Source organism: Mesoplodon bidens, assembly GCF_964165515.1.
Source record: "Mesoplodon bidens genome assembly, chromosome: 9".
Classification (NCBI taxonomy): domain Eukaryota; kingdom Metazoa; phylum Chordata; class Mammalia; order Artiodactyla; family Ziphiidae; genus Mesoplodon; species Mesoplodon bidens.
In genome coordinates, this window is record NC_138166.1 from 105,595,693 (window position 1) to 105,615,253 (window position 19,561).

Below are 19,561 nucleotides of genomic sequence, written 5' to 3' on the forward strand. Positions count from 1 at the left end.
CCCGTGGCACCTGCGGCCCCCCCTCTCCTGGCACCTGCGCCCCACCTACGCGCCCCGGCCCCGCCCCTCATCCCTCCCGCCGCAGAGCCTGGCACCGCCTCTTCTTCCCACGCTCCGACGCGCCGTCGATGCGGGTGCGCGCACGCGGGCGAGGCGCCGGGAGCAGCGCCGCGGCGTCGGTGTTGGGCGCGCGCACGCCGGCGGGGCGGCGCACGGCAGCGGCGGCGGCGGCCATTTTTCCTCCCGGCAGCTGCTCCGGGTGCAAGTGCGGGGTCTGCGGCCCTGCCGACGCTCGGGCTCGGCCGGAGCGGCGGGGAGGCGTGGATGAGGGGGGAGGTGGCCGAGGGCTGCCCCCAGTGTCGCCGCCCCTCCCCCCCAGGGCAGTCCGGGCGGGCAGAGCGCCGGCGGGCGCGGGCTCGGGGTCACTTCCTGGCGCGGCCTCGTCCTCACCGCTCCCCTCACGCCGGGACCCTCCCCCGGTCGCTGTCCCCGCCGGGGACCCTCCCCCGGGGCCCGCCCGCGCTCTCAGTGTCGGGCCCTCGCAGATGGGATAGGCTGTAAAGATGTTTAGTTTTGAAGGGGATTTCAAAACCAGGCCCAAGGTGTCCCTGGGAGGCGCGAGCCGGAAGGTAAGAGCGGCCTGCGTGCGGCAGTGCCGCGGGGCTGGGCGGGGCCGGCCGCGAACTCCGAGCGGGACGGCAGGCTGGGGGCTGGCTCGGGTCCGGGAGGGGTCCATCCCGGCGGAGGGACGCGCGGGGGGCGGGCTGCGGGATCACCTGCTCCGACGGCTCAAAGCGGGTCTGGAAGGAAAGCTGATGGGGAAAAAGGGCTTTGTGGACCGGAATCGCCCAGAAGCTGCAAGGATGCTGAGGGTGGACGGCCTTTTATACTTAGGTAGTGAACAACTCGGGGCAAAGGGCAGAGTGTTTCTTTCAGAAATGAACTTTAGGTACTTTATCACACTTGACTGATGGTGATTGCTTTTAGAGTACTACGTGGGGGTCTTGTCTGTTGTAGAAAGTAAGTAGAATGTATTTGTTCATGGCAACAGTCTCTGAAGTTGAGGCGGAACTCCTCATCATAGGCCACGTGTTTGAATCCAAGGCCATGAAAGTCGTCCTTTACCAGCCTTTTGGAAACATTTCTGGAGAGACTCTAGCCCTTTTTTTCTGTTACAACTGGTCGTATGATTATTCTTAGCGTAACAGTTTAGAATAAGGGCGTACAAACTAGTTACTGTGCTCTCCTCTCTGATGACCGGCATATACTGATTCGGTGCAATTGCTGACAAGTAGTTCAGCGTCAGTGTTGCGTCATTTGCTTGCTTTTTACCACTTGTCCACTGGATCCCTTCCCTGCCTGTTTTAGTTTTATCAGACTAAAAGTAAAGTGTGGTCGCCCTTGCTTAGAGTGTTGGAAAAGTTCAAGTGCGTATAATTAGCGGATTGTTTACTAAATAATTTTCTAAAGTTTTCTTTCAGTGGTTCGTCTATTCTTTCTTCTGTATAGTGTATTCTGTGTGTTACACTTAACGACGGGGTTGGCACATGGCTGAGCGGATGCTCAAGTCCATGTAAGAAGATCCGCTTTAAATTGTACTATGGGGGTATGTGCATGATGGTTTCTGAGGGTAGAGGAGGGGAACCCAGCAGGGATTTGGGAAGGAAGTGTGCTGATAATTTACAAGCTTTGGGTTTTGCATGATGGTGATTGGTTAGAGGCTGCAGAACTAGGTGCCAGACTAGGTGCTGTGTAGGTGTTGTGCAGGGCTGGCGTGGGTCACATTCAGTGGCTTGGGTATTCATGAAAATTCCAAATGAGATCAAGGGACTTACGCCATTGGAAGGGGCCTTGGAGAACCTCTGGGCCAGATCTAGTTTACAGGTGGGATAAAGAGCTGTTGAGTGATTGCACAGCCACATAGCAAGCTGGGGACAGGTCACCACCTTAGAATCCATGTCACCTCACTTGGACCTTGTGACTTCTGTTACAGACAGGAGTGCCCTGGCAGGTCCTGCTAGGGTTTTGATCCTGTTTTCTCACCAAGTAACACATCTCTTCTTTAGGGAAAATAGTTATCTGTTGGTCAGAATCTCAAGGGGAGATTGCACGTCTTGCTTTTCAGCTGTGCGAAACAATTTTTTTCCCCTTTTTACCCCCCTTTTCATTGAGGTTTAGACTTAACATACAGTCAGGGTCACAGACATTAAGTGTCTGTGTCTTAGGCCATGGCCCCTAGAAGCCTGAGGAGGAAATCCTTGTGCAGGTGAAATTGAGGTGGGAAGAGAGAGGGCAGGGGACAAGGGGTTTTCTCGGTTGGAGTTTATCTTTAGCCGGATCCCACCGACAGCTCTGGAGCGTGGCTGGCATCACAGAGTTAGTTGTCCCTTCTTGAGGTGAGGGAGCTGGCATTTTGTATCCCCGTATCATTTAGTCGTTGTCTGCAGGCTGCCCCTGGGGTGGGTGGGAGTGTAATTCTCCAGAGAGGGTGGCAGTAAGGAGCCCACCGCAGTCACTCTGCAGTGGCTGGAGGGTGGGTGCATTGGCCCGGTACCGGAATCTGGGCAGGGAATTAACTGTAGGTTCAGCTGGCAGGCTTTTCACACATGAACACACCCGTGGGCCCACCATTCCCATCAAATAACATGCCCAGCATTCCAGAGGCCCCATCTGCACCCTTCCATTCTAAGCCCCCCTACCCAAGGGTAACTACTATTCCGACCTTTATTACCACAGATCAGTTCTGCCTGTTGAACTGTTGAACTTCTTGTGCGTGGAGGCCCCTCTTTTTGGACTGGCCTCTGTGGCTCAGCATTTGGTCTGAGAGGTGGGATCCATCGTCTTATTCTGGTTGCACTGTCTGAACACAATAGCACAGTTGATCTGTATTTGTTGTGTGTGTCTCTGGGTGGACACACGCTCTCATGTGCTGCTCACACGTTCCACGTGGGTTTAGCTGCAGTGCACTCTGCCCCGTTCTGAGCGTTTCAGTGGCTCCACTTCCTTGCCAACACTTAGCGTTGTCCATCATTTTAATTTGGCAGTTCTGGTGGGTATGTAGTTTCATTGTAGTTTTAATTTTGTTTCCTAACAACTAATGATGTTGCGCACCCATATATGCTTATTTTCCTTAATTCTCTTTGGCTGCAATATAAGTCCTTTGCCTCATTTAAAAAACAAAAACTTAAAATGGTCTTTCCCCCATGTCTTAAATTATTGTTTGAAATTTTTCCTTCTTAAGTTTAGTGGAAACTGAATAGTTGCCACTTTTTGAATAAATACATCTTCCCCCCCCCAAAATTAAATGAATATTTAAAATGTTTATTTGTAAAGGTTCTTTGAAGGATCTGAAACATTGTAAGGAAAAGTTCATGCCCTCATTGTAATCTTGTTGGGGAGATAAGACTTACACAGTTAAACATTAAATAACGATAGAGAGAGCAATTACCACATTCTGGGTTTTCCTTGGGCTGATTCAGGAAAGAATAGAATTGGTTGGGGTTTAGTCTTGAAGGATGCGTGGAATTAGGGTAGCTGGGAAGCCAAGGGTATTCCAGGTGGGTGGAAGGGTATACATTGAGTAGGTATATACTGGATTGGGTAGGTATATATTGAGTTTAAGTCACATAGGTTTCCACTTTTTAATATTTCTGAAGTCAGGATACATGGTGGCATGACATAGTTTATTGGCAGTATTTTTTTCTATTCTTGGTAGTGCATAGAAGAGTGAATATCTTAATGGTCATTTGATTACAAGTATAGAAATGCACTGTTATTAGCATCTTGCCTTAATGTGGTTCATTTGTTACACTGATGAACCAATAGCAGTACATTGAGATTCATTCTTTGTGTTGTGCTTTTAAGTGGGTTTTGACACATGTATAATGACATGTATCTGCCATTACAGCATCATAGAGAAAAATTTGTTGCCCTAAAAAGCCACTGTGCTTTACCTATTCATCTTCTCCCTTATCCCTCACACACTGCCGCCCCCCTGCCCCCAATCTCTGGCCACCACTGATCTTTTTACTGTCTCCATAGTTTTGCCTTTCTAGAATGTCATGTAGTTGGAATCATACGGTGTGTAGCCTTTTCAGATTGGCTTCTTTCACTTAGCAGCATACATTTAAGGTTCCTCCATGCCTTTTCATAGCTTGCTAGCTTGTTTTTTTATCTTATTTTTTATTAACAGACTATTTTTGTAGAGCAGTTTTAGTCTTAACGGAAAAAACTGATGGGAAAGTTCAGAGAGTTCTCACTCCATCTTCCTTCCACATTGTTTTCTCTATTATTTCTATCTTGCCATAATGTGGTACGTTTGTTAAAATTGATGGACCAATATTGATACCTTATTATTAAGTCAGTTTATATCAGGGTTCAGTCCAGGTGTTGTACGGTCTGTGAGTTTTGATCTTTTGAGACTGGCTTCTTTAACTTAGGAATATGCTTTTAAGTTTGTTCCAGGTCTTTCCTGGCCTGATGGCTCTTTTTTTTTCCCCCTCTAAATTGCTGAATACTGTTCCATTGTCTGGATGTACCACAGTTTATTTGTCCCTTCACCTGCTGAAGGAAATCTTGGTTGCTTCCAAGTTTTAGCAATTATGAATAAAGCTGCCATAAACATGCACATGCAGGTTTTGTGTGTGGACATAGTTTTCAGCTCCTTTTTGTAAATATCAAGGAGCGCGATCGATCGTATGGTAAGATTATGTTTAGTTTTGTAATTAACTGCCAAACTGTATTCCAAAGTGGCTGCACCATTCTGTGTTCCCACCAGTGATGAGAGTTGCTGCTACTCCACATCCTCGCCAGCATTTGGTGTTGTCAGTGTTTAAATTTTGGCCATTCTAATAGGTATGTAGTGGTATCTTATTGTTTTAAGTTGCATTTCCCTGTTGACATGTGATGTGGAGCATCTTTTCACATGTGCTGATTTACCATCTGCGTATCTTTGTTAAGATGTCCAGGTCTTTATCCCATTTTTTAATTGGGTTGTTTGTTTTCTTACTGTTGAGTTTTAGCAGTTCCTTATACACATTTTCAATGTATTTGTATATATTTTGCAGATATAAACTCTTTTCAGAGAGGCCTTTTGCATATGTCTTCTCCCAGTTTTGAGCTTGTCTTTTCATTCTCTTAACAGTCTTTTGCAGAGCAGAAGTTTTTAATTCTAATGAAGTCCAGTTTTATCAGTTTTTTTCTTTCATGAATTGTACTTCTTATGTCGTATCTAAAAAGTCATTGCCAAACACGATGTCACCTGGTTTTTCTCCTGTGTTAACTTCTAGTAGTAGTATAGTTTTGTATTTTACGTTTAGGTCTCTGATCCATTTTGGGTTAATTTTCGTGAAAGTTGTTAAGGTCTGTGTCTAGATTTATTTTTTCTTTCTGTTTTGGCATGTGGATATCCAATTGTTCCAACATATTTGTTGAAAAGCTGTCCTTTCTTCATTGAATTGCCTTTGCTCCTTTGTCAAAAGATCAGTTGGCTGTATTTTTTTTTTTTTTTTTTTTTTTTTTGGCGGTACACAGGCCTCTCACTGTTGTGGCCTCTCCCGTTGCGGAGCACGGGCTCCGGACGCGCAGGCTCAGCAGCCATGGCTCATGGGCCCAGCCGCTCCGCGGCATGTGGGATCTTCCCAGACGGGGGCACGAACCCGTGTCCCCTGCATCGGCAGGCAGACCCTCAACCACTGCGCCACCAGGGAAGCCCTAGTTGGCTGTATTTTTGTATGTCTATTTCTGGGCTTGCTATTCTGGTCCGTTCATCTATTTGTCTCTTCTGGATTTTTTTGTTTTGCTTTGTTTTTGCCAATGCCATACTGTCTTGATTTCTGGAGCTTTATGGTAAGTCTCAGAGTCAGCTAGTGTCAGTCCTCCGACTTTGTTCACATTTTTCTTCAGCATTGTGTTGACTTTTTTGGGTCTTTTGCCTTTCCATATCAACCTTAGAGGCAGTTTGTTGATATTCACAAAATAACTATTTATATATATATATATATTTTTTAAGCCCTGTATTTTAGGTGTATTTGTTGCATTTGTTTTTATTGAAATATAGTTGATGGTACAATATTACATAAGTTACAGGTGTACAACAGTAATTCACAGTTTTTAAAGGTCATACTCATAGTTATTATATAATATTGGGTATGTTCTCTGTGTTGTACAGACTTACTGGGATTTTGATTGGGAATGTGTTGAATCTGTAGATCAAACAAGTTAGGAAGAATTGATCTTGACAATATTGAGTCTTCCTATTCAACATGGAATGTCTCTCCATTTGTGCAGTTCTTTGATTTTATTCATCAGACTATTGTAATTTGCCTTATATAGACCGAAGTATTTCTTTTTTGGGGGGTTGCTAATATAAACAATACTGTGTTTTTAATTTCCAGTTCCAAATGTTCATTATTGGCTTACAGGAAGGCAATTTTGTTTTGTATTTACCTTTATACCAATTTCTCCCTATTTCCCTCACCTCTATCCACCCAGCCCCTGGCAGCTACTTTTCTGTTCTCTTTTTTGACTTTGACTTTTTTTTGTTTGACTTTTTTCTTTTTTAAACTATGTATAAGTGATACCTACAGTATTTGTCTTTCTGTGGCTTATTTCACTTAGCTTAAGGCTCTCAAGGTCCATCCATATTTCTATACATGGTAGAATTTCCTTCTTTCTCTTGGCTGAATAATATTCTGTTGTGTGTATGCACCACATCTTTATCTGTTCGTCTGTTTGATGACCACTTAGGTCTTCATATCTTTATTATTTTGAATAATGCTGCAGTGAATATAGTGGTGCAGATATCTTTTCAATACCTGTTCTCATTTCTGTTGGATAGCTACCAAGAAATGGGATTGCTGGACCATAAGGTAGTTCTATTTTTAATTTTTTGAGGAACCTTCATATTGTTTCCATAGTGGAAATGTTATTTATTTATTTATTTATTTATTATTTTTTTAAAATTTCAAATACTAGTTCATTGATGGAATATGGAACAGCAATTGACTTTTATATGTTAATCTTGTATCCTGCAGTATTACTATAATTACTTATTAGTTCCAGGAGTTTTTTTGTTAATTCTTTGGGATTTTCTACAGAGACGATCATGTCATCTGTGACCAAAGACAGTTTTATTTCTTTCTTCCCAATCTGTATAGCTTTTGTTTCCTTTTCTTGCTTTATTGCATTAGCTAGAGCTAATGATGTCAAAAAGGAGTGGTAAGAGAAGATATCCTTGCTTTGTTCCTCATCTTAGTGGGAAAGTTTCTAGTTTCTCACCATTAAGTACGATGTTAGCTGTAGGTATTTTGTGGTGGTTCTTTATCAAGTTGAGGACGTTCCTATGTATTTCTAGTGTGTTGAGAATTTTTGTCGTGAATGGGTGTTGGGTTTTTTTAATTTACTTTTAATTTTTATTTTCTTTTTTGGCCACACGGCGTGGCATGTGGGATCTTAGTTCCCCAACCAGGGATCGAACCTATGCTCCCTGCAGTGGAAGCATGGAGCCCTAACCACTAGACTGCCAGGGAATTACCTGGGTGTTGGATTTTGTCAAATGCTTTTTACTGTGTGATCATATACTTTTCCTTAGTCTGTTGATGTGATGGATTACACCAAGTGTTTTTTGAATGCTGAACCAGCCCTGCGTACCTAGCATAAATCCCATGTGGTTATGATGTGTAATTCTTTTTATATGTTGTTGCATTGAATTTGGTAGTATTTTGTTTGGGGATTTTTGCATCTGTGTTCCGGAGAGAGTAGCTTTTATTTCTCGTGATGTCTTTTTCTGGTTTTTGTTTTAGGGTACTGCTGGCCTCGCAGAATGAGTTTCACTGTAGAGCCTACCGAAACCAGCTACTGTAATTTTAATTTCCCCTTTCGATAAGTCTAGAATAGTCTTAGGATTTTAAGCACTCTGATTGGTTAGTTTTATATAACTGCCCTCTGTTGTGTAATTGGAGGTCTTACCTAAAATATTTTAACCTAAAAAAAGTCCATGCTATTTCATTTTGAAAAGCTGGCAGTTGATATACATGTTGTCATACTACTCTGTGTGTTGCAGTGGAACATAAACTGTTTTTTACACGTCTGACATCAAGTAAAGTAGAAACATTTCTAAAATCAGATTTTAAGATTTACTGTTAGAACTGGTATTATTACCTTCCTGTTTTATCTAGCAGCCCCACATCTGTTCTCTTGAATATGATTTTCCATACTCTTCACATACGAGACCAGAACACTGTAGTTCTCTGTAGCATATAAGGTCAGGAATTCTTGATCTGGTTCCTAGGGAAACCAAGCAGAATGGAAGGGCTGAGACTTTGTCTAATTCTCTTTGGACTTCTAATCAGGGTCTAGGGTGAGGCAAGCAATGCACGTAGGGCACAAAATTTAAGGAGGCTCTGACTCGAGATGCATAGGTGCAGGGCTTAAGGTGGCACTCGGGTTCATGGCCCTGAGAGTGAGTACCTCCTTAAATTTTGTGCTCAGGCACCTACCTGGCTTGCCTTCCCTAGTCCTGTCTGGCTTTGCACACTCCAGTGTGTGCTGATTTTCTTGAGTTACAATTAGTTGCCAACTAGGTCTCTTAACTAAGGTAATAAACAGGTCATCTCATAGGACTGTAGAAGAGCCCTCAAAAGAGGTTATTGCAGAAGCAGTAAAGAGTTTTCCTCGGTCTCTTTCCCTTTTTTCTTATAACTTTAAAGAATGTGGGCACCTAAGAGTTTGGAAGTTAAGCATTTTACTCTTTGACCGTGACCCTTATTTTATACCACTGTGTCCTTGTTCTCCGGCCATGGCCTCTTCACGCCTCTGTTGCCTACGCCGCTTGTGAGCATGCAGGCAGGGGCAGGAGCTTCCTTCCGGCTGAGTGTCTCCAGAGTCCATCACCTTCAGTGGTGACCAAGTCAAAGTTGGGGACGCCTGCTGGGGGGTGCGGGTGGCAGCGTGAATCGGTGCAGCCTGCCTGGGGGACGGTCTAACAGCACGCGTCAGGAGTCGTAAACAGGTACGGCCCCTCTAAGTCCAGTAAGTCTACTTTTAGAAATTTATTCTAAGAAACTAACTTGACAGGTGCATGGGATAGATGCATGAGAAAGAAAAGATGATGTTCGTGGCATTACTTACAGTATTGAAAAATTCAAAACAATCTAAATGCCTAACAACAGGAAATTTGTTAAATGGTATAACAGTGCAGTGGGGTACTATACAACTGTTTAAAGTGGTCATGATCTATATTTGTTAATATTTATCATTTATTGATGTCTACTCGTTATATGTATTAAACTGTGTCATTGTTAGTGGAAATAAGTAGATTTCAAGACAGTAGTGCGGCCTGCGTTTAAATTATGTTAATCTGAACAGTCATGATCTCTGCTTTACCAGCGTCTTAATTTCCGATGAACAGAGTGCATCATAGTGGCTTAAAGCAGCACGTTTTTGTTCTCTCACTCCGCTCTGTGGGGCAGGCATCCGAGAGCAGCGTGCAGGGTGGTTCTGGCCTAGGGTCTCTGGAGGCTCAGGCATCGGAAGCCTTGCCCGGTGCTGGGGGAGCCACTGTGGGGCTGGCTCATGCCTGTGCCTGCAGGCCAGTGATGGGTCCTGGCGGGAGGTGTCATCTCCTGCCAGTCGGACATCACCTTAGGGCTGCTTGAGTGTCCTCCTGACCTGGCAGCTGGCTTCCCCAGAGCCAGTGACGCAGGAGAGCAGGGAGAACGAGGCAAAGCCTGTTCCGAGGGAGTCCTGAAAGTCACACGTTGTCACTTTTGTCCTATTTTATTTGTCAATCCAGTCCACACAAGGTGAGAGGAATCACACTCCACCAGTTTGGAAATGTAGCAAGGAAAGAAGTTGGTAAACTAGGAACAGCTTAGAAAACGGGTGAAATAGAGAACTGACTTAAAATTCCTATCTCCCAGGCGAGGCTCCCTGACTGTGAGCTGGCCTTTCCTGTGAGCTGTTAAGCTCTTGCGTTCCTGCATGGTCTTACCTGAAATGTTATGTTAGGCAGTTTATTTGAGTTAAGCACCTTCCTCAAAAAAGCCTCAGAATCATGAGAGGCTGCCATTTATTTGCAGCAATTTGAATTCACTTAGATCATTTATCTTTTTAATCCAGCCACCCTTGGAGAAAAGGGGGGAATATACAGGGGAGTAAGTAATATGGGAATGAAAGTGTTTGGCTTGTCACTTTGACAGCCAGAGGGCAGGAGGTAGATGCATCAGGCCATTGGAGAGAGGGGGTGAAGTAGGAGAGCATCAAAGTACATTTCTGGCCATCTGAGAGCTGCTTGGGGCGCCTTGTGCCAGAACGGAGGGAGGAAGCCTGTTTCCCTCCTTTTCCAGGGCCTATTCTCAGGGCCCCGGGCGGGCAGCATCATGTCAGTGCCCTCGGCTCTCGTGTGCTGGACGGCGATTCTTACCACTGTTTACAGGTTGACCGTTGTTGCCACCAGTTAGAAGATCAGCACGGGCAGAGGTGTCCGACCCTGGAGAGCTGGCAGTCACCTACAGACTGTTCAGCTGGCTGGAGCGGGGGTGGGCGAAGAGAAGGCTGGGGAGACGGGCAGTTGGGCCAGGTCATAAAGGGGCACCTTGGGAGCCACTGAAGGCTTCTGAAGCAGTGAAGTGACCCTGAGCAAATTCAGGTTTTAGAGAGACGATTGTGGGGCAGTGCAGGGGCTGGACACCAGGCGAGAGACAGGCAGCTGTGGTTGTGCGGAGGAGTAGTGAGGGCCTGAAGCAGGCAGCAGGAACTGAGTGGAGGGGTGCAGGGCTGTCGAGGAGCCAGAACTGATGAGCTCTGGGGGACAAGCATCACGTCAGGTGTCAGTCTGGGGTGACAGGAGTGGACGGTGACCCCATAATCCGACACGACGCTGAGTTCCTAGGGATGTATTCAACGTAAGATGCTTGGGGTTGCTCAGTAGGCAGGTGGGGTGCTAGTCTGGAGCTTCAGGTAGAGACTGGGAGTCGTTGGTCCATCAGTAGGTAACAGTTGAAGTTGTGAGATGCTCTGGAAAATGTTCTGCTGAGAAGACATGTGGGCTCAGGACAAAACTCCGAGGGATGCCAGCGTTTACAGCAACAGAGAAAGAGGGGCACGCAAGGGAGAGGTGCTGCTGGGACCAGTACGTGGCCAGCCAGCAGGCGTGGCGGTGTACACAGACGGTAGTACTGACTGAGAGGCCTGAGCAGAGCAGAGCTCATCAGAAAGGCAGGGCTTGTTGGAGGACCTCAGACCTTTTGTACTGGTTTTGAGGTTTTATTTGCTGTAGCTGTGACTGTATCCTGTGGACTGACCATAAGACATTTATATAAACTCTAGGTTATTCCAAAGCCGAGGATCCAATTGTTCAGTCTGTTTTCTAAAATTAAAATTTCGTTTTCTTTTTTAAATTACCATGCATGTTCTCTGTATGAGCTGTGTGTGATGAAGTAAACATGTTCATCCTTTACTTTTGGACATTTAGGTTGTTTCTATTTTGTTGTGAACAACGTCTTTATAGCCAGTGATTTATAATTATTTTTTAGGATACATTGCAGAAAGAAGCTGAATTGCTTGGTCAGTGTGCACATAGGCTTTTGATATATTTTGTTCTCTAGAAAAAATTATATCAATTTCCATTCCCTGGTCTTAGCAGTTAAGCACTGCCTTAGCATCTGTGCAGCTGCAGGGAGCCTCCGAGGGCACTTTCTCTCCAGGGCGCTCTGTTTTCTCTCCTTATTTGTTAGTTACCTACACTGCATCCCTCAGGGTTTGTCCTCCTGCTTGTTGTATGCTCTTGCCTCTTCTAGACTCCTTCTCTGTGAGGCAGAGGTGTTGGCATCCCGTAGAGAAAGAAATCAGGGCTCAGAGATTCCAAATCATTTAGTGAAGTATGTGAACCCTGGTCTGGATGTTGGATGTTGTGTAGCCTGCACGTCTTGCGTTGTTTCTCGCTTTGCTTAAGCGCTCCTTTAACTGCTTGGCAAGTTGAGGACCATGTCCTGCAGGCACTGAAAGGATGGCTTTAACAATCCTATGTCTTTTTGAATTAATTTTTCTTATAATGTAGCTTTAGTGCTCTCTTTAACTTTTTTAGGAACATTAGTAAACTCTAGTGTGTTGGCAAGCAGCACAGTTCATAGCACATATTTACTGTGAAAGATGAAATGTAAAAAGTAAAATGGGGGCTTGAAAAAATGCTTATCTTCCTAACCAATTGTCTGCAACTTATTCATCTTTTCTGGGCTTCTCATTTTCACGTCTTGTAATGGGAAAGTCATAATTCTTGATAATGAGAAAGTTAGATTATCACTAATCTTCCTTGGTCTAATAACGTTTCCATTTCTAATCTCCAGTCAGTGGCCTTTAAAAAAAAGTTACTTTTTTTTTAATTGAAAAAGTTATAAAAACTGAGACTCTTCTAAAGGGCATATAATGAAGTCTTTCCTCTCACTGAGACTCCAAACTTCCCCACTCTTACCAGTTTCCTCAATCTTTTCAAAACTAGATTAAATATAAATAAACGTGTGCCCCTAGCTTTTGAAATAACAGTGAGAGCTACTGTTCTCCTCAGCACTGTGTCTTAGTGACCATTCCACACCAGCACCTTTAGATGTAGTTTCTCTTCATGGATGCATAATATTCCACTGAATGGTTTGTATCATAGAACCACTTTCCTATTGATAGATGTATATGTGCAGGTTGTTTCCAGGGTTTTGCTAGTAAAACAGTGCCATAATTAATACACAGTTTTGGTGTAAGAAAAGAAGGTCTTTAAAAAAAAAAAGAAAAGAAGGTCTTTTGGAATTTATTGTAATGAGATATAAACTATTACATTTTATTTTGGTACTTTATTTTTTTTAATAAATAATTTATTGGCTGCATTGGGTCTTCATTGCTGCGCATGGGCTTTCTCTAGTTGCGTCGAGCAGGGGCTACTATTCATGGTGGTGCGCAGGCTTCTCCTTGCGGTGGCTTCTCTTGTTGCAGAGCACGGGCCCTAGGCGCGTGGGCTTCACTAGTTGCAGCACGCGGGCTCAGTAGTTGTGGCTCGCGGGCTGTAGAGTGCAGGCTCAGTAGTTGTGGCGCACGGGCTTAGTTGCTCCACAGCATGTGGGATCTTCCCAGACCAGGGCTTGAGCCCGTGTCCCCTGCTTTGGCAGGCGGATTCTTAACCACTGCGCCACCAGGAAGTCCTTTGGTACTTTATTTTTAAATGAGCTCTTCTCACATTTTATGCTCTTTACACATGTTAATATGTGCATAAATTTTGTTCTAGTCTTTTTTCTATATAGTGTTTGAATTGGAAATCATATTGTACATTGTTTCATTTTTTTATTTTTTATAAATTTATTTATTTATTTATTTATTTATTTTTGGCCGTGTTGGGTCTTCGTTGCTGTCTGTGCGCGTGGGCTTTCTCTAGTTGCGGTGAGCGGGGGCTACTCTTTGTTGCAACATGCAGGCTTCTCATTGCGGTGGCTTCTCCTGTTGCAGAGCACGGGCTCTAGGCGTGTGGGCTCAGTAGTTGTGGCTCATGGACTCTAGAGCGCAGGCTCCATAGTTGCGGCGCACGGGTTTAGTTGCTCCGCGGCATGTGGGATCTTCCCGGACCAGGGCTCGAACCTGTGTCCCCTGCATTGGCAGGCTGATTCTCCACCACTGTGCCACCAGGGAAGCCCTGTACATTGTTTTATAAATATGATTTTTAGTAACTTATTACTGTATTTTGATGCACTTTTAAATATTTGCATGTATGTGAAGTTGGTTGCTGTTGTATTTACATAAAGGTTCTTTCTTATAGGTCTATAAAAGAAGGAAAAATCCACAGATCATAGGTTGTGCATTATTTACAAATAAAACTTTTGCTAAATTTTCACATTTTAATTAACTCAAAGTATTTTACTTGAAATTCTTCAAATTGTGTAAAACTGTTAGTATTGTGTTAGTGCATGAGAGTGGGAACATATACTAACTTGAAACAGATGTGAAACTGATTGTTCTATTTACATTGGTAAATGGAGTAAATTGCTAATGGAAAATATAATCCAAATATTTTGGAAACAAAGGAAATCTCACAGTTTTTTAAAAATCAAGGTATTAATAAACATGGCTAAACTTATTTTTATAAGTGCTTAGCAGTCAATTTGAGCATTTGGTTTTATGGAAATTGTCATGTTATGTACATATAGTTTGACCTATACTCAAATTTTTGACCATAAATTTTTTTTTGATTCTGATGGTTAATGAAATCTAATTTAAACTATATATGACTTACTTTTTAAAAACTTCATTTTGTTCCCACTAAATTAATTTGCATGAAGAAAGCATTTTCCCCCCTTTAAAAAACATCTTTGTTAATGGTATCTGTGAAGTTTGGCCATATTTAATTTTCAGAGAAGATAAGATAATGTGCCTAAGGCTCAAAGATCAAATAGAGTAGTTTGCTGTAATTTACTGTTGTTTACATATTGATGAATAGGGCTAGTGTCACAGCTGTGGAGGTGAGAGATTAGCATTGAAAACAACAGGTCTGCTATAGGAACAATAGGTTTAGTCATTCCCAAAACAGTTGATTCAGTGTGCTTTATGAAACTGGTATATAACTGGGCTGGGAAACCCTAACTTGTCTAGGCCTGTAGACTCTAAAATGTAAAAGCTATTTTCAATTATAATAAATTGAAACCAAAAATTTGTTAAGAATGAAAATCTAAATGTGCGTTTTACTGGTACCCTATTGTTCTCTTCCTCCCAGCCACTTAATTAATGAACTTATTCTTGGCTTTGTTGAGCTGTTTATAAAAACTTACGTTCTGGAGTAGCTTCATTAGTATCTTATTCTAAAAAAGTGAGAAAGTATTACACATACTTGGATAATAATTCAAGCAGTAGAAAATAAAGATTCAAATAAAATGAACATCTCCCTGCCTTTCACCCCACCGCTCACTCCCCCAGTTCCTGATCCTTGTAATGGGTCTGTGTTCCCAGGTTCTTCCCTGTCCTCTCAGAGCTGTTTTCTGCACATGGAATCACTGAGATGTGCACTCTTCTCTTGTTTGAACACACGCTAGAGCACGTTGAACAGACTGCTGTGCTTCTCCCTCCAGCACTACGTCTGGGTATAGTTCCAGATCAGTACAAATAGATCTGCTGCATTTTTCAAAAAGCTGTGTATGGGCTTCCCTGGTGGTGCAGTGGTTAAGAACCTGCCTGCCAACGCAGGGGACATGGGTTCGAGCCCTGGTCCAGGAAGATCCCACATGGTGCGGAGCAACTAAGCCTGTGCGCCACAACTACGGAGCCTGTGCTCTAGAGCCCGCGAGCCACAACTACTGAAGCCCGTGTGCCACAACTACTGAGCCCACGTGCCACAACTACTGAAGCCCATGCACCTAGAGCCCGTGCTCCACAACAAGAGAAGCCACCGCAATAAGAAGCCCGTGCACTGCAACCCAGAGTAGCTCCCGCTTGCTGCAACTAGAGAAAGCCCATGTGCAGCAACAAAGACCCAGTGCAGCCAAAAATAAATAAATTAAATAAATTTAAAAAAAAAAGAAGCTATGTACGATACTCCGTGTAATGAGTGTTCTGTTATTTAGCTGTCATGTATTTTAATGGCCATTTAGGTTGTTTTCAGCTTTTTTGCTAATTTAAACGGCACTGTGGTGCATTTACTTGTGCATGTGCCAATAATATTTGTAGGTTAAATTTCTAGAAGTGCTAGGTCAAAGGCTATTTTTATAGATATTTCCAAATTGCCCTCTAAGGAGATATATCAGTGTAAGAAAGTGGCTGCTGTCCATCTTCATCTCAGTGTGTTATCTGAGGTTTAAAGTTTGCCAGTTAGATGGGTTAAAAAGCCTATCATTGTGTTTTTATTGCATTTTTTCCTAAAAATGAGTAAAGATGAAGGTCTTATGTTTAAAATATATTTTTGTTTATTTCCCTGTGCACTGCTTATAGCTTTTGCTAATTTTTCTATTTGATTGTTGATCATTTATTTATTTTTTAAATAAATTTATTTATTTATTAACTTATTTTTGGCTGTGTTGGGTCTTTGTTGCTGTGTGCGGGCTCCCTCTAGTTGTGGTGAGCGGGGGCTACTCTTCGTTGCGGTGCATGGGGTCCTCATTGCAGTGGCTTCTCTTGTTGCGGAGCGTGGGCTCTAGGCGTGTGGGCTTCAGTGTTGTGGCACATGGGCTCAGTAGTTGTGGCTCGCAGGCTGTAGAGCGCAGGCTCAGTAGTTGTGGCACACGGGCTTTGTTGCTCTGCAGCATGTGGGATCTTCCCAGGCCAGGGCTCGAACCCGCGTCCCCTGCATTGGAAGGCAGGATCCCAACCACTGCGTCACCAGGGAAGTCCAGTTTGTTGATCTTGTAAAATTATTACTGAGAGCTTTTACAAATAGTTGGTTTTGCAGTGTTACAAATATTTATTCCCACTTTGTCAACTTTTTAAGCCTTGGGTATGGCATTTTTCTGTCTAGAAAGTTTTAATTTTTATGGGGTCAAATTTATCATTTAAAAAAATATTTACTTCTTTTATTTTTGGCTGCGTCGGGTCTTGGTTGCGGCGCGCGTGGGCTCAGTACTTGTGACTCGTGGGCTCTCTAGTTGAGGCATGCAGGAAGTTTATCATTCTTAAATAAGTTAATAGACTTAATGTGTGGTGTGATATTTCTTTCTTAAAGCAAGTCTTCCTCCACACTGAGATTTTAAAAACAATCCGCATGTTATTTTCATGTATTTTTATAGTGCTGTATATGTATATAAATCTCAGGTCCATCAGGAATCTATTCTGATATGAAGACTTAGGGATACAATGTCATTTATTTAGGCTACTCAGTTGTTGTGACACTGTTTATTGAATAATACATTTTTCTCTGCAAATTTGAAATGCCAGCTTTATCAACAGCTGAATCTCTGTTTTTATTTATGTCTCCCTGGAGACCCTCTGACAGTGACCTGTCTGCTTTTGCTTTAGCCTTATTAGTGTAGATCAACGTTTGTCCCCGAGTATGGAGTGTGATGATTCCGGTGGTACGTGAGAGAACATTTAAAAACATGGTAATTTTTTTTTAACTGTTATTTTAGCAACTTTTTTTTTCAGTGGTTTGAGAGACGGCAGTTTTATTTATTTGTTTGTTTGTTTATTTATGGCTGTGTTGGGTCTTCATTGCTGCGCACAGGCTTTCTCTAGTTGCCATGAGCGGGGGCTACTCTCTGTTGTGGTGTGTGTGAGCTTCTCGTTGCGGAGCGTGGGCTCTAGGCGCGAGGGCTTCAGTAGTTGTGGCACGCAGGCTCAGTAGTTGTGGCCCGTGGGCTCTAGAGCGCAGGCTCAGTAGCTGTGGTGCACGGGCTTAGTTGCTCCGCGGCACGTGGGATCTTCCCAGACCAGGGCTCGAACCTGTGTCCCCTGCATTGGCAGGCGGATTCTTAACCACTGCGCCACCAGGGAAGCCCTGGAGTGCTTGTCCTGATGAGGCAGGCGTGGGCGCCAGGGATGGACTGCTTCTCTAGCCCTGGTCCACACGGCTAGGGTGAGCTCCTGGATGCTGACTCCCGTCGTGCACTGTGGTGGGTTTGTTGGTTTGCTCTTTTAGCAGCCTGGTGAGATTTCACTTTGAGAAGTTAATAGTTATTTACTGGTCCAAGCCATGTGTAGGCACTCAGAATTGCGAGTTAGGATCAGGCCTATGCCTTTATTTTTCCCACCTGACTGCTGGGCCTGACATAGTTTGATCATTCATTACTGCTGTTTTAAGGGATGGGTTTTGTTTTGTTTTCTTATTTTCTGCTCTTCTTCAGAATAACCACAGCCCGACTGGCCCTGTGTGACGTAACCTGCTGAAGAGTGACCTTCCATGGCATTTGGTGGCCACATCTTTGAGGATGGTGCCCGTGTGGCCTCTAGGATTCTGACTAGTGTAGATACAGTCGTTTTCTGCATGTTGAGTAGTCAGCCCTGTGTGCTGGGTACCCGTCTGTGAATGTGAACTCACCCGTTCATCGTGCGGAGGAATATAGTAGTGGAGGTCATCTTCTCTTCATGGAAGAGATGACATTTAAGCTGAGTCTCACCTAAGGCAAGTGGGCGCTTGCCAGGTGCGTGTCAGTGCCAGGAGGGAAGGCCAGGCTGGGGAGGGGTGGGGCGTTTGAGACTTGGAGGGTAGTTGGGGGGCACGCCGTGCTGGAGGCGCAAGAGAAAGAGGAGGAGGTGTTTGACCGGAATATTCCTGCGCCGAGGCTGTGTTTGAACTTGACCCCTTAGAACACACTGGCCGTTCTCAAATTACGGTCTCAGATAGGCTACCATGAAGTAGGAAAATAAGACCAGCATGGTAGGTTTTACATAACTTTGGTTCATGTAAATAATTGAGCATTGAGAAGAGATGGTTCTGTCTGGTGTCCAGTGGTCTTTCAGGAAATGAGTATTAGATATTGCAGTTTTTGTTTGTTTTAAAGGCGTAGCAGCCCTCTATGCAGGTAGAGGGTGGGAAGCCACGGAAGGAGTTTAAGCTTAAGTCATGGGTGATTTGAACTCTGAATTTTCAATCCATACTTCTTCTCTGTTCTTTATTACCTGTTGACTGACTTGTCGGTCCCAGAGATGTCTCAAGGTCAGTGAACTTTAACTTCATCGTTCTCTCCCTTCCATCCCATGCTGTCTTGGCATATGGCTCACCTAGCCAGAGATGGGGGTCTCCCGTTCCCTATGGATGCTGGCCTCGAGGTCAGCCCAGCCTCTCCCTCCAGCCCTGCTCCCTGCCCAGCGCCCCCTCTCGTGCCTCTGCTGCTTCCTGTGCTCCCCTCTCTGCTGGGATGCTTTCCATCTTGTCATCTTGTCATCCTTCTGAGCACAGTCTTCCAAGATTTCTTTGGAATTCACCTTTTCTTCTGAGAGTTCTCTGAGTCGCGGAGGTGGAGTGTCTGTCTTTCTCTGCGCTGCCTCGTCCCTGGTGCTCACCTGTATTGAGGTGTGCACTCCCAGGGGCGGGGCCGCTCCTGCTGACTCTATTTTATTGCTAGTGTCTAGAATCGTGTCCGGCCCATGGTGGGTGCTTCTTCTGCTCCCACCAGACTGTGCGCTCCTTGGGAGCAAACACTTTTATTACTTTTAAAATAGCCAGTGCCGGGGGCTTTACTGGTGGCGCAGTGGTTGAGAGTCCGCCTGCCGATGCAGGGGACACGGGTTCGTGCCCCGGTCCGGGAAGATCCCACATGCCGCTGAGCGGCTGGGCCCGTGAGGCATGGCCGCTGAGCCTGCGCGTCCGGAGCCTGTGCTCCACAGCGGGAGAGGCCACAGCAGTGAGAGGCCCACGTACCGCAAAAAAAAAAAAAAAAATAGCCAGTGCCTAGCATGACGCATGAGTCAGCCAATTTTTGTTGAGAATAAATTCCTCTCCTGTGCCTCGTTTGAATGTCTTTTGAACAGAGACAGTCTCTGAGTTGGGGAATATGGGAAGAAGCTCCGGTTCTGATGTGGACTTTGGTTGCTGGCTCAGGGGCCACATATGATAGTGTTCGTGACGTATAGACGGCGATTGAGTGTTCCGCCACACTTTTCTTTCTGG

At 44.4% G+C, this 19,561-nt stretch overlaps 1 protein-coding gene across 1 annotated transcript in view; it reads left to right on the forward strand.

Annotated features, from left to right (window-relative positions):
* The first annotated feature begins 209 nt into the window (after positions 1 to 209).
* Positions 210 to 19,561, forward strand: part of UBE3C (ubiquitin protein ligase E3C) — a 114,059-nt gene continuing 94,707 nt past the window's right edge. Inside the window, exon 1 of the mRNA XM_081243936.1 lies at positions 210 to 629. Within this exon, the coding sequence (XP_081100062.1) occupies positions 564 to 629 (66 nt within the window). The 5' untranslated portion in view covers positions 210 to 563. The remainder of the gene's footprint in view (positions 630 to 19,561) is intronic.